This window comes from Pagrus major, chromosome 23 (genome assembly GCF_040436345.1).
Source record: "Pagrus major chromosome 23, Pma_NU_1.0".
Taxonomy (NCBI): Eukaryota; Metazoa; Chordata; class Actinopteri; order Spariformes; family Sparidae; genus Pagrus; species Pagrus major.
Genome location: NC_133237.1, coordinates 1,358,149 through 1,371,373, shown reverse-complemented (window position 1 = coordinate 1,371,373; position 13,225 = coordinate 1,358,149). Strand labels below are relative to the sequence as shown.

Sequence of the window (13,225 nt, the reverse complement as noted above, 5' to 3'; positions counted from 1 at the left end):
TCAAGCCATCTACCCATGTGTTTCAGAGTGTTGCACTGAGTAAGGTACAAAAACACACATTTACTTAATCAACTGATTTGGGTATAACTGGATAATATTTTATGGATATAATGTTTTCTGGTTTTCCTTCTAACGACCTCAGTTTGCTCTGCCTGAACCCTCTGTGATTTCCAGAGTTTCCTGATGAACAGATGACTTTACTTGTTGCTAAAGTAACTGCTAACAGCGGCTCTACTGGGCAAGTGAACACGGCCAGTGTTGGGGCCAAACACAGACTGTGAGACCAACTGCGGTCTCTGTACTGTATTCCCTGTCATCAAATTGTCAGCCGTCGGTCTTGGATGCTGCAAAAGGTCCAGCTCATGTTTGGCCGGCCCTTTGATTACTTAATTGACCATGTTCACTTACAGACATAACCGGCTACTTTATTTTACTTTAACTTTACATGTAATGCATTGCGGGGGTATGTAACTCACATTCTGCACACACGCTGTTAGCTACAATGAGTCCCTCCCTATCTGACTATTTTTACAGAAAACACATAAATATGTGGAAGAATATATCACTGACATTTCAGCTGGACTTTTAAGTTTAATTAATTTGTACCCCTGTGATTGTAGTTGCAGTAGGCTTTATGTATTTGGACCTGTTAAAAAATAGTTTTGTTTGCCTTTTGGTTAGAGTGCAGCTAGCACCTTGCTCAAAGTGCCTGTTGATGTTTGTAGCCTATAGTCTCTTTGCTCGAGTCATTCTCTGAACCGCAGGCTGTGACATGACCAGCTATCTGCTCCCCAGGCTGAATGTGAAGCCATGTATGAGTATGGAGGTTTAGGGGCTTGCATGTGCGTAGCAACAGGGCAGAAACCATGGAGATGGCGATGTAGCATGCAATTTCATACCAGTAAATAATACTTACATAAATATCTGCACCATAAAATCCATCCTGGTAAACAACACTGCAGAGGATGCAAACACAAACAAACAGACAAACAAACACACAATAAAACAAAAACATCCATATTAGTGCATGTTGACATGCAGGCAATGGGCTAGCTACCAACCAACCCCCATCTCCACAATCCAAGAACTGACCCCCAACCAAAGACATAAGAGGGGCAGAGGAAAAGGGGAAATACAGCAGGCACCCCAGACCCCACCCAACCATGCTCTCTAATGGCTGGGTAAGGAGACTGGTAAGGTCCAGTAACACTCTGTAGGTGTGATTGTATGTCTACAAGTATTAACAGCTAGAAGTCCAATCAGCAGCATTAAGACCTTTACACACTGTAAGTGTTTTTTTTCAAGCAATTACTTTGCACAATTTTTTCAAATTTTTGTTTTGCTTTCACACACACAGCAAAAAGCAGCAAAAAAGCAGCATCATTTTGGAACGAGGTCTGAGCTTTTGCACTGTAAATGAAGGCATCGACCAATCATGTTGTGTGAAATGGATGCCACATCACAACTCATGCAACACACCCTCATACCTAAACTACTGAATCAGTGGATTGTCACTGTCTCCCAAAATGACATGAGCGTTGCAGCGTAACAGTGACACACGTACTGGATCTTCATTGTATGGTTGGAGTTGGGTTAGGCTTAGGCAAGATAAACTACTTGGTTAGGTTGAGGAAAACATTCTGGTTTGACTTAAAATCACTACATTACCTCTGTAACTTCAGTTAAAAACATAGCTGTGTAACATACGTTACTACATGTTGCAGCCAAACAACAAACTTAAATATGGGTCCTGATAAGCTGTTTTCATTTTCAACCTATATGGTCCTGAGGACAGGCAGAACTCAGAACAATGGTGGACCTGTTAATTGTTTGTGTCTGGGACAAACGACACAACATTTTTAAGACAAAGAGACAAAGGTGACTTGGAATGACTAACCTCTGCACCCTGCACAGACAGACTGCTATAAATATGAGAGTTGCAGACAGGGAACTGAAGCTGTTATATCCATCTGTACTCTGTCCACCAATCTCCTTTGATAATTTAATTCAGTCATTTTACCTCGCCGAGCATGTGAGTTGCTGTTCTACCACTCTGTTGTTTGTTTGTAACGTCTAGTAACATATTAATACATCTAAATGGAATGGACCAGACTGGAGCCCCAGGACAGGCAGCTGAGATGAACCCGGTGAATGCGACCTCTTTCTACCTGTCAGCGAGCTGACCAGTGCTGCACTGCAACTCCAGAAGCCCGAGGGGCCCTTTCAGATCTTTGCAAGCTGCCACCTTTCTAATGCCAGTCCTGCTTGGTCTGTGGTGAGTATTGTTTTTATGTGATGATATACCCGTGTTGCAAATTCACATATTGGGACATACTACTGCAAATTTGCGTAGCTGCTGGTGTTAATATTTTTGATGTGAATTATTCACAGATGATTGTTTCACATTTTAATGTTTTTTATTCATCATACCCAAGGTGTGTAAAGGCCTTTGAAATTAAGACATGCACAATAATATTTACCTGTGCCCGTTTGTTTATTGGTTGGTTGGTTTTTCAGCAGGACTACACAAAAAAACTACTGAGTGTATTTCCTTGAAACTTGGATAGAAGATTAATCGCAGTCCAGAATAGACTCCATTAATTTGAGGTGTAGATCTGGATAAAGGGATGGATCCAGGAAATCTTTTCTCACTGTCTTTACCATTGTGAGATTTTAATTTCGTATTAGGTAGCTGGTTAGTTAGCTGAATCGGAACAAGCTGATAATCAGCTTTGATACCAGTTATCCAGGCAACCCAGAAGAGAGCCACTCTATGTTGAATGTACTTGGTGATATGGACCCCTGGGCTCAGGTGGTTTTATCGCAGTAGAACTACATACCAGTTTTCAAAATGTATTTACAATGAAGCGAAATCTGATGTTACACACCACACTGCTTACATTTCATTTGTATGTTATTAAAGGAACTTGGGGCAGGACCAAGAAATAAGACTCAATAGTGACACGACGGCCGTTGCGGCCGTTAGGGTAACTGCAGCCATCAGCCAAGCCGGCGAGGGAGCGTGCATGAACTCTTCACAGCAGTGCAGCTGATGCCTTATCCCCTACACACACGAAGCAGCCGGGAAGCCGGCTCGCTGTGTGTAGCGACACACAAGCGCGGTGATTTACCGTTACGGTTGATGCAGTCTGAAAGGCACAGGTGAAAGCAAAGACGGCATAGTGAGGGACAGAAATATCGTCTCTGATACGGGATTGCTGTGTGTAAGCGGCTAATGTTACTACACAGACACAAACAAACCGTTAGCCTGTGGCTACAGCCAGCTGCTAACGTCACCTCCTGGATAACAGGTTGGGCTTTCGGTCCCATATATAAAGGGACATATTTCTAACTATTCGGTTTCAGACTAAAGGACCGTGGAAAATGCGCAGTCTGTAACTATTCAGTGTTACACAGCGGCGGACTAAGTTACATGTTTGCAGCTAACGCTACTTTGCACGTTAGGTCACTCCGAGTCCTCGTGATCTCATATGATTTTCAAATCAAGCTCCAAACATGACCTGTGATGTTTTCTTACCTGGTTACTAGGAAATGAGCCATGTCAGCATCTGTTTTCAGTCCTGAATCAAGTTGGACCTGCCTCCATTAGTTGAACGCGGATCCGATGTGTATTCGGGTGCCAGCCCGGCTTTGGTCGTAATTTCGTTTCGACTCATGACATGCCGCTGATAAAACCTTTGTATTCTTCTTAGTATGACTTTTTAGTGGACTTTGTGTGGTGGTGGGTCGTTTGCTGGCTGTAGCAGAATCCATTACTACCCAAACACTAGTTTGGGTCCATCGCGCTTGTCTTCTTCCCGTATCCAAGGACGCCCATTCAGCGTCATCGGACATCACGTCCGCAAGACTGCGCGGGAAATTTGGACACCAAATTGCAGTACATTATGCAGCACACAGCCTGTTCAAGGCAATGGAGAGATACGTGGGTGGGCTCATTCTTTTTGGTTTTGAATGCTTCATCACTCATTAGCATTAAAAAACTTAAAATGCATGTTTATTTTTTCACAAATCCTGCCCCAAGTTCCTTTAAGTGTACGATAAGTGTGGAAACAGCCGATACATTTATAAAAGGTAAAATTAAGTTTAATTTAGCTCAACATTGTGAGGACTGCAAGAGAAAAAAATAGAAAATAAAAAATTAATTGGAGCAACAGAGGCCAAGCTATTGTGACTTTTAGTCTCTGATGTGGTTCAAACCCCAAATCACACTGGATCCTAAACTTCACACAAGGCAACTTAATAAAATCTAGAATCTTTTTTGTTTCTGTCATATTTGTATTCTCCGAGCCCAAACTGTGCTAATCCTGATGACATCATCAATGTTATCTCATTCATAACTGTGTGTGTTTCTCCACTCTTGTCTCATGTTCATATCATGTTCATGTTCACATGTTTATGACCTTACTTTCATGTTGGGAGGTTGGTTGGTGGTGGAGCCAGCAACCAAAATCACTAGATATTTCTAAGAAGTTGTCGGTGCCTTTTGGAGAATCTTTAATGCAAATATTGGGCAATTAATATGGCTTGTTGTGCAGTTAATACAACTAACAGACTGGTGTAGAGATACAGTCGCTGTCCCATCCATCCATTATCTGAAACCACTTATCCTTTTCAGGGTCCCAGCTGACATTGGGCGACAGCTGGGTACACACTGGATAAGTTCATCACAGGGCTGACATATAGGGACAAACAACCATTCACGCTCGCAATCACACCTACGGACAATTTTGAGTACCCGATCAACCTTTTTGCATGTCTTTGGACTGTGGGAGAACCCACGAAGGCACTTGGAGAACATGCAAACTCTGCTAACAGCGCTAACCACTGTGTCGCCGTGCCCCAGTTGCTGGTGTTTTGGATTAATGAGCATCCCCATTAGCGTTAGCTAGTAGACACCTGCTGGAGCTGGTCGACAGTTACTGTCGAGGACGTCGCGGTATCGCCTTCATCAGCTGCGAGGAACCTGGGCATAATCCTCGACGATGAACTATCCTGCACCCCCAACATCACCGCAGCGACCCGATCCTGCAGATTTGCCCTCTATAACATCCGCAGGATCCGGTCTTTCCTCACAAAGGACATGACACAACTCCTGGTCCAATCACTGGTCATCTCCTGCCTGGCCTACTGCAACTCGCTCTTGGCTGGGCTCCCAGTCTCTGCCACTAAACTGTTGCAACATATCCAGATCACTGCAGCGCGCCTCGTTTTCAATCTACCCAAATTCTCCCATGTGACCCCCCTCCTCCGCGACCTCCACTGGCTACCTGTTGCAGCCAGCATCCGATTCAAGACCATGGTGCTGGCCTTCAAGGCCGTCAACGGAACTGCACCCATCTATCTCCAAACACTGGTCAGACCACACGCCCCAGCGCGAGCACTTCGCTCTACTACATCAGCTGGCCGGCTGGTACCGCCATCGCTTATAGCAAACAAAGGCCGCTCAGCGAAGTCGTGACTCTTCTCTGCTCTGGCACCCCAGTGGTGGAATGAACTCCCGACCAATGTCAGGACAGCAGAGTCACTCGCCATCCTCCGCAAAAGACTCAAGACTCACTTGTTCAGACTTCACCTCGACCCCGCATAGCATGACTCCCCCCCCCCCCCCCAAAAAAAATGATATGCACTTGTATGTTCTTACCCTTAGCACTTACATCATAGCACTTATGTACTTAAGGTATCCTTGATAAATAGCAGCTACTTTGCTCAGATGAGGACTTGAAAATTGTTTCTATTTTTTCATTTCTACTTTATCGAAGGTGATATGTTGTGGTTTCTTCCTTGTGACAAATGTACTTATTGTAAGTCGCTTTGGACAAAAGTGTCTGCTAAATGCCCTAAATGTGAATGTTTTGGAGGACGACTCTGGAGGACACAACCAGGGACAGAGCCTGAAGGTTCTTGAGGAATAAACACCCAAAGTCGAAGAGAGTACAGAGTTAATTTTTTTAACCTTTAGGATTAAAAAGTGGATTTATCTTCACTCTCGGCTCTCAATCTGCGCACAGCAATGAGCCGCGGAGACTTTAAATAATTATATTAATATATTGAATAGTATATAGTTATTAATGTGCTCCTCAGAGAATTTTGTATGTTCAACCAGATATACCACAAATGGCCAGTGGGTGACAATGGCACACCATATATGGATGTAGTTTTCCTCATTAAGCGATTACGGTGTGAGCTCATCCAACAGAATCTCTTTGAGAAGTAGCATGAAGATAGTTTCAGTATGAATTTGTTTAATAATCATATTTTTGAATATACATTTGCGTAGGCATAAAATGTGTCACTGGTCTAATCTTTGGGTCAACTTCACTCGCTTTGGACATAAAGTTCAAAATAAAATATAAAAGCAGATGATATTAATAATCCAACAAAATATTCTTCAAAAGTATTTATTAACTGACATGCCTCAGAAAAACAACTTTTGGACATTTATGCTAAGGCAAGTGAAATATGCACAACCCTTTAATAAACTTAAATTATTAATTGTAACTGTATAAGTAAAATAAATTAACTTTAAATTAACTGTACAGCATTGTGTAATAAAACTTAATATTAGAGCCCTGTGTGGCTCACCAAAACATAAAGCACAATGTTCTGTAGACTATATCTTTTCTCTCCTCAACAAGCAAGCACCACTGATCAACTGAACAAAAGACCCAAATGTATGTCTCTGGGTGTCACTGCGTCCTACAAATTCCTGGCAGATCATTTTCATGTTCAGCTTGTCCAGCCTCTCCTCATGAACATTACAGACTATTAAATTGTTCAGTCTCACACTAGCCCATAGCCATGTCTTTAGTCTGCGCAGTGCACCAAATCTCCTCTCAGCTTCACATGAAGACACTGGCACCACCAATACCAACAATGCCCACTAACTGAAGTAAGACTAATATATGCCTAATATGATTTCATTTTTATTTTGTTTGTTTTTGCTGTGGAAAAGTTGAGAATGCAACAATACCTGCCTGAAACTTGCTTACACAGTGTTTGCTGTATAAATGATGTAGGCCTATTTCTTCCCTCATTTTTTAAATGATAAACAAAGTGACATCATGGCAGCCATTTTACACACAGTAAGAAAACAAAAAATATATTCAAATGTTGTGTAGGTTATATTCAACTGATTATGTTGAATATAACAACATAATATAACCCCATGATTTCCACGTATGTGTCAGCACTGCATTATGATTGAGTTTTAACATTTACATGAAGAGATTCCTAGAGGACTAAGCTTCCATTTTCCCTAGCCGATAGACTGATTTCACCCTGTCTGTGCCCTCTCTGTTAATCAGTAACTTCTCAAGTATCAGGGTGGCCCTGAGAGCCATTTGGCTCATTCAAACCTATTCTGTGGGACTGCAGCAAAGCAACATGCACATATAGGCTTGTTGATACTATCAATCATGTCATGTCAGGCCCCCTTACAGACATGAAGAAACATTTTATGATCACACACACACACACACGCACACACACACACACACACACACACACACACACAAAGCAAACTTGGTTTCCTAGCTGTGTCACAGGATTTATTTGGAGTCGGCTTCTCAAGACAGTTTTAATAAAAATACATCATGGTCCACATTAATAATTCACCATCCGACTGCCACCAGGGCAATTAAGCGTGCAGCAGCATTACTGAAAGTACAATCTGTAGCATATATCTCTTCAATCAATACCATGTCTGAGACTTCACCCAACACCCATCTTCCCCATTCTGTGTGATGGTTTCAATGCTACTACAGTTGCTCACAGTGATGGTGTTCTTAGTGGATAACGGCACAATTCAATACTCCAACAGAGAGCCTTCAGAAAAAATTACTTTTTTTGTTTTTGTTTTTGGTTATTTTCATTGCATACACTAATAAATAATAAACCTTATATTCTCAAATAGTGTCCTCCTTAAAACAGGCTTACATTGGTGGCAGGGTCTCATCTCATTTCCTCCTGTTTTATAAGTATGTTTTATATTCTATTAAGAAGCTGTTGATACTGTTTGATGTTAATACAAACTCATCACTTCCTCTATGCTGTCTTTGATAAGTTCTGTATGAAGAACAGTTCCACAGTGCTAATTCCATCATTGCAAGTCATAATTATAATCACCACTCTGCTGCTATTACTTTTTCTTTAAAATACTGTGATCAGTTACAAATGAATGTGAACAAAACATTCCTGGAGCTTCACAGAAAAACAGCCTTGCATCATTCTCCTAAACAACTGAAGTAGCTGGGGACTTGTTTTAAAACCTAAAAAAAATAAAATGGCTCCATTCGAGTTAGCCAAGTATCCTTGACAGGCGGTCGAGCTTGTTCACTGTTCATCCACTTCAGACAGGGTGCGCGCTGATGCCTTTAGCTTAGCAGCTGCAGTGAAGATTTAGGCTTTAAAAAAGGGTGTAAATAAGGTCTTTTCAAATCAGTTTGGGATCTTGGGACTTCAGAGACTTGGATTATACTAGACGAGCTGTATGGAGCCTTTTTTATGTTTTTTTGTTGGTTGATTTCTTTTATTTTTAAAAATATCCCCTACTACTTCAGTTGCTTAGGAGAATGCCGAACGCTGTTTTTGCTGTAAAGTTCCAGAAATGTTTTGTGGACTATGAAACTTCACTTGACTTTTCCTGTGGCATGGGGGTGACTAGATTATGACTGAATTTTCATTTTTGGGTAAACTGTTTCTTTAAGTAATTGTGCAATTGTGGGTATCATTCACATGAATTAACATCATTAATGTGGCTTATTTCCCCGTTGTTGACATTGTGGCGAGTCAACTGCTACATGGAGAGAGTGTTGTCTTTTGTTACTGTTAAGTTCATGCATTAGTTTTACACCGGAGAATTTGCTGTCAGCTCCTAAGTTGCAGGTACAAAATGTGTGCCATTTTCTACAACTAATGTAGTTGTAAGAATATGCCTGAGTCAGACAAAGTCTACCAAGCTCCAAACGTGGGCATATTTTTTTTTCCATTTGGAGAGTATATCTTGTTAAGACTCTCCACCACACTGATACTTTATACCGAAAGTCATTTAATAAAAGCTTTGCCGAGTCAGGCTGCATTTTGGTTTCTTTTGTCTCCATAAATGTATCTATGTGTCTGTCCTCTACTGTTGTTGACAGTCAGAGGGACTTCACGGTGCATTCAGGTGCACCTCATAAACTCAAATCTATACCCAAATCACACAAAGGTCATTTAAAATGAGGATGAAATACATAGATCTACATCTGTTATAACTTTCTTGTTTTTCACTACAGCACTTTTAATAATTAGATGTTATATAATAATAATAATAATAATAATAATAATAATAATAATAATAATAATCACAACAACAACATCACATTAATTTCTACATAGATATTAAACGTTATATAAAAAATCAAATCAAATTATTATTTGCAAACTCAATCATATTCTTGTACAACAGGTCCCCCAACAGCCTATAATTTTCAAGTTGTTTTACTGCTGCATTTTAAAATAATTAATTATGAAAGACTTGAGATGTGAAAGATATTTGACATTTAATTATTAAATTAAATGTTATCTTGTTATCCCCAATCGGAACAGGTCGATGATTTTATTTGCTGTGTGACTTTTTACTCTCTTTAGTTTTTTATGTTTTTTTTTTTTTTTTTTTGCTTTTTTCTCAATTTTTTTGTTTGGCTGTTGTAAAACACTTGTAACTGGATTTTATAAAGGTGCTATACAAATTTTATCATTATTTGCATAATATTAGAGAATGAAATCTCACATGAGATCACAGGAGAAAATATCCCTAATCCTTGAATAAACGCCTAGCCAGCCTCCTTGATGCCCATTTGTTTTCAGTCACAAAGAGCAAAATAATTAAAAAAGAACCAACAAAATAATGGCAAATCAGATCTGACTTCCCGCAAAACACAGCTCTGTTTGGCTCTTCTCCAGACCATTCAGCCATGGAGTGTCAGCCAGAGCTGCTGCTTTTTTTCTTTCTTCATTTTTTCTTTTTTTTCTTTTTTGGCAACTGGGTAAACTTCAGTTTAAGTTTAAGTGGAGGACTTCCCATTCCACCACAAGCACAGCCTTAGTCAGTGACACCACAGTACAAGGCCAAATTGACAGTCCCCTTGAGTCCGTGCAAAGGCACGTCTTGGAGCATGCCTGTTGGTTGATTCAGCATGCTGTGGAAGTGGGGGAGTGTGTTATTGCTGTGAGGTGAGCCTGCATGCGCTCCGTTGACTCTGAGCACAGAGATTCAGGACTTGCTATTGGTAAGGGAAAGACAGGAGACACCAGAGGGAGGAATGACATCAGGACAAGAACAAGAAAGGATTCTCACCCTCCGTAAGCTGGAATGTGGGGAGGCGGAGCAGCTGCCCTGAATGTGTTGTACACGGTCCGTCCTCGACCTCGTAGGTGGGCTCCTCTGTATGCTGCTGCTGCACTGGCCGCTGGATAGGGAAAACCTGGTACTGGAGACAGAGAACAGAAAACGATGTCACAATGTCCTCGAAAACAATGCACAATTTCTGCTCATGGTTGGTTATGTAAGCAGTGTTCAATGTGTGATATAGCACAAAGAGATTTACACATGTAGTTAACATTTGCATTTGAATCCTGGAGAGAATGTTTCAAGTATTACCCCATTTCCAGTTCTGGAAAAAATGTGAGGAGAAAGAATACAGAGAGAGAGAGTAGCAGTAGAGTGGAGCTATTGCAGTGGTATTGTTATTAACTTATCATTAATCTTAATGGAGGACGACTGACACAAAGCTTAATTTGAGAGCTGGGGTGAGTGAAGGTTGAGAAGGAGATCGAGGTGCCATTTCCAACCCTAATTATACATCTCTTCAAAAAGGAGATCTAATAAAATGCTAATAGAAACAGTGAATCATTCATTGACCTGATGAAAAATGGAAGGTTTGAGCCAAAGGATAAGAGTTTCTCAAAGAGAGACAAGGAGAGGAGTGACACTGGTAATTGTTCCTATTCATCTTTTGTCACCTTGATTTTAGGACCAAGTGGCCTGACTGCTCTTAAAGTCACACTGGTGACTCTTCTTATAACTACTCCACTGAGATCAACTGAGGACTCACTAAACAGTCAAAAAGGGGCTGTATACATATACCACTTTTGCACCAATGTATTGTGTCGGTAAAGACAAGAAAATTACATGTGTGGGTTAATGTCACAGCTGGGGAGCAGCTAAAAGTCATGTCTTAAATTTGTAAAAATTCCAAAGTCCATTGGGGCAAGTCCAAGTCAAGTCATAAGGCTTCATAAGCAAATTCCAAATTAAAATGCAAGTCTAAATGCTAGACATAGGAACATTTTTCTGTTTAACCTGGACTGTTGTTACCATAAAACCAACAGTGTTGGTCCTTTGTTCAAACACTTAAATGCAAAAAATGTAATTTCTGCTGCAAGGGGTCTCTATCAAAACAAAAGCTATTTTGGGAGGTTGGGGCAGAGCCAGGCGGGCAGCAAGGTAGCGGAGCCACTGCTTACCTTCTTAGTTTCTCAGAGCCAGTCAGCTCTGGAGGAGAGTCAGCTGCAGAGCCAGACTCTCTGGAGGAATAAATACCCGAATCACATTGGATTTTGTTCTGATTTTGAGCCATTTACTGATGCGAGGTGAGCTCAGTGATGAATTTTTATGTATGCTTTTATGTATACTTGAGCGCAGCATGTAGAAGTATCCTTGAGCAAAATACTGAACCACAAATTGCTACTGATGAGCAGGTTGGCACCTTGCATGGCAGCCTCTGTATACTGCACGTGTATGAACGTGTTTGTGAATGGGTGAATGTGATGACTTTGAGCGGTTAGTAGCACTATAGAAATGCAAGTCCATTTACCATTTACTATATGAACATAATGTTACAGAGAAAAACAAGTCGTAGTTCAGTCCTTAGGGACTTGGCTTGGGGACCAGAGGGTTGACGGGTCAAAACCCTAGTGTGGACTAGTAGACCAGTTCACCTACTGAGCAGTGCCAAGGTGCCCTTGAGCAAGGCACCAAATCCCAAAGTGCATCTGCTGCCTCATAGGGCAGCCCAAATGCTCCAACACCTCTCAATATTAGTATTATTTTGTTTTTCATGAAAAGAAATGACAGCGTGAAAAAACTGAATTTCTCTGTAAAGGGATTAATAAAGTACACCCTCTTCTTCCTTCTTGACGCTAGAAAGTATTGATTTTGACCCATCTCCTCAGAACACTAGCATCCCAGTTAGTTTCTCCCGTAACCAAAAGTACCCTAACTTTGATCAGAAAATTATTAACTAGAGAATACTGCCAATATTAGTATTGGTAATGGACTATGGTTCCAATATTCAACTCCAAAATTTGTGAAAACCATGTAGTAGTATAACAATAATTTCAGGGAGGGTTGTTTGATTGGTAGATTGGTAGTAAATCCAAATGTAACCCAGTAAGAACAACGCTTAATTGACTACTGTACTCAGGTTCAACTCAAGGAGCAAGAGATGGGTTAGTGTAAAAGGTAAACACAGGGATATTTATTTTCACAATCAACAAAAAGTGGAATCACAGTTCAGATTCAATTCTCCAATATATATATATAAAGAAATAAAAGAACCGAAAACAAAGTGTCCCTTCACAGCTTATTGCTGTCTGATATCAATGTTCGTCAAAGTCCAGTCCAAAGTGTTTAGTTTGTATCCATGTCCATCGAAGTGTATTCAATGTGTGCTACCCGGGTAGAGTGTGTTTGTTTGTATGCTTGCTGCACGCAGCTTAGATCTTATCTGCTCCAGGCATGAATCTTCAGGAAGATGATGGAGATGGAGAATTCCAGATCCTCTCTAACCCTGCCTCGCGTCAGACAGGAACCCTGGTTGGAATTTACGTTGTCCCAGAATGCAGATCCAGCAACTCAAAAAAACAATCTGCCATAGCAGGAAATAAAATTAATTATAAATCATCAATTACTGTACAGTATCGTAGCTCTCTTTTTCTCTTTAACTCAAGTGTAACTTATAATACTGACCACAAAAGGAATGATGAACTATATCCTAAGACATTAAAACCTTAGACATAATTGTGCTTTTTCCTTTTTCCTTAACAGTATTAATAAATCATGTTACACAAATTATCCTTTATCTCCAATCAATCATGTCTTTCTCATTCACACTTATGCCTTTTTAATCATCTTAACATGAACTTAACACATCATTTATACCAG

The 13,225-nt window shown here is 40.6% G+C and overlaps 1 protein-coding gene across 1 annotated transcript in view; it reads right to left on the bottom strand.

Annotated features, from left to right (window-relative positions):
• rbfox1 (RNA binding fox-1 homolog 1) overlaps window positions 1-13,225 on the bottom strand; it is a 196,655-nt gene that overhangs the window by 40,261 nt on the left and 143,169 nt on the right. The window contains exons 8-9 of the mRNA XM_073494853.1: window positions 10,358-10,490; window positions 917-956 (exon numbers count right to left, since the gene is read on the bottom strand). Coding sequence (XP_073350954.1) covers window positions 917-956; window positions 10,358-10,490 — 173 coding nt within the window. The remainder of the gene's footprint in view (window positions 1-916; window positions 957-10,357; window positions 10,491-13,225) is intronic.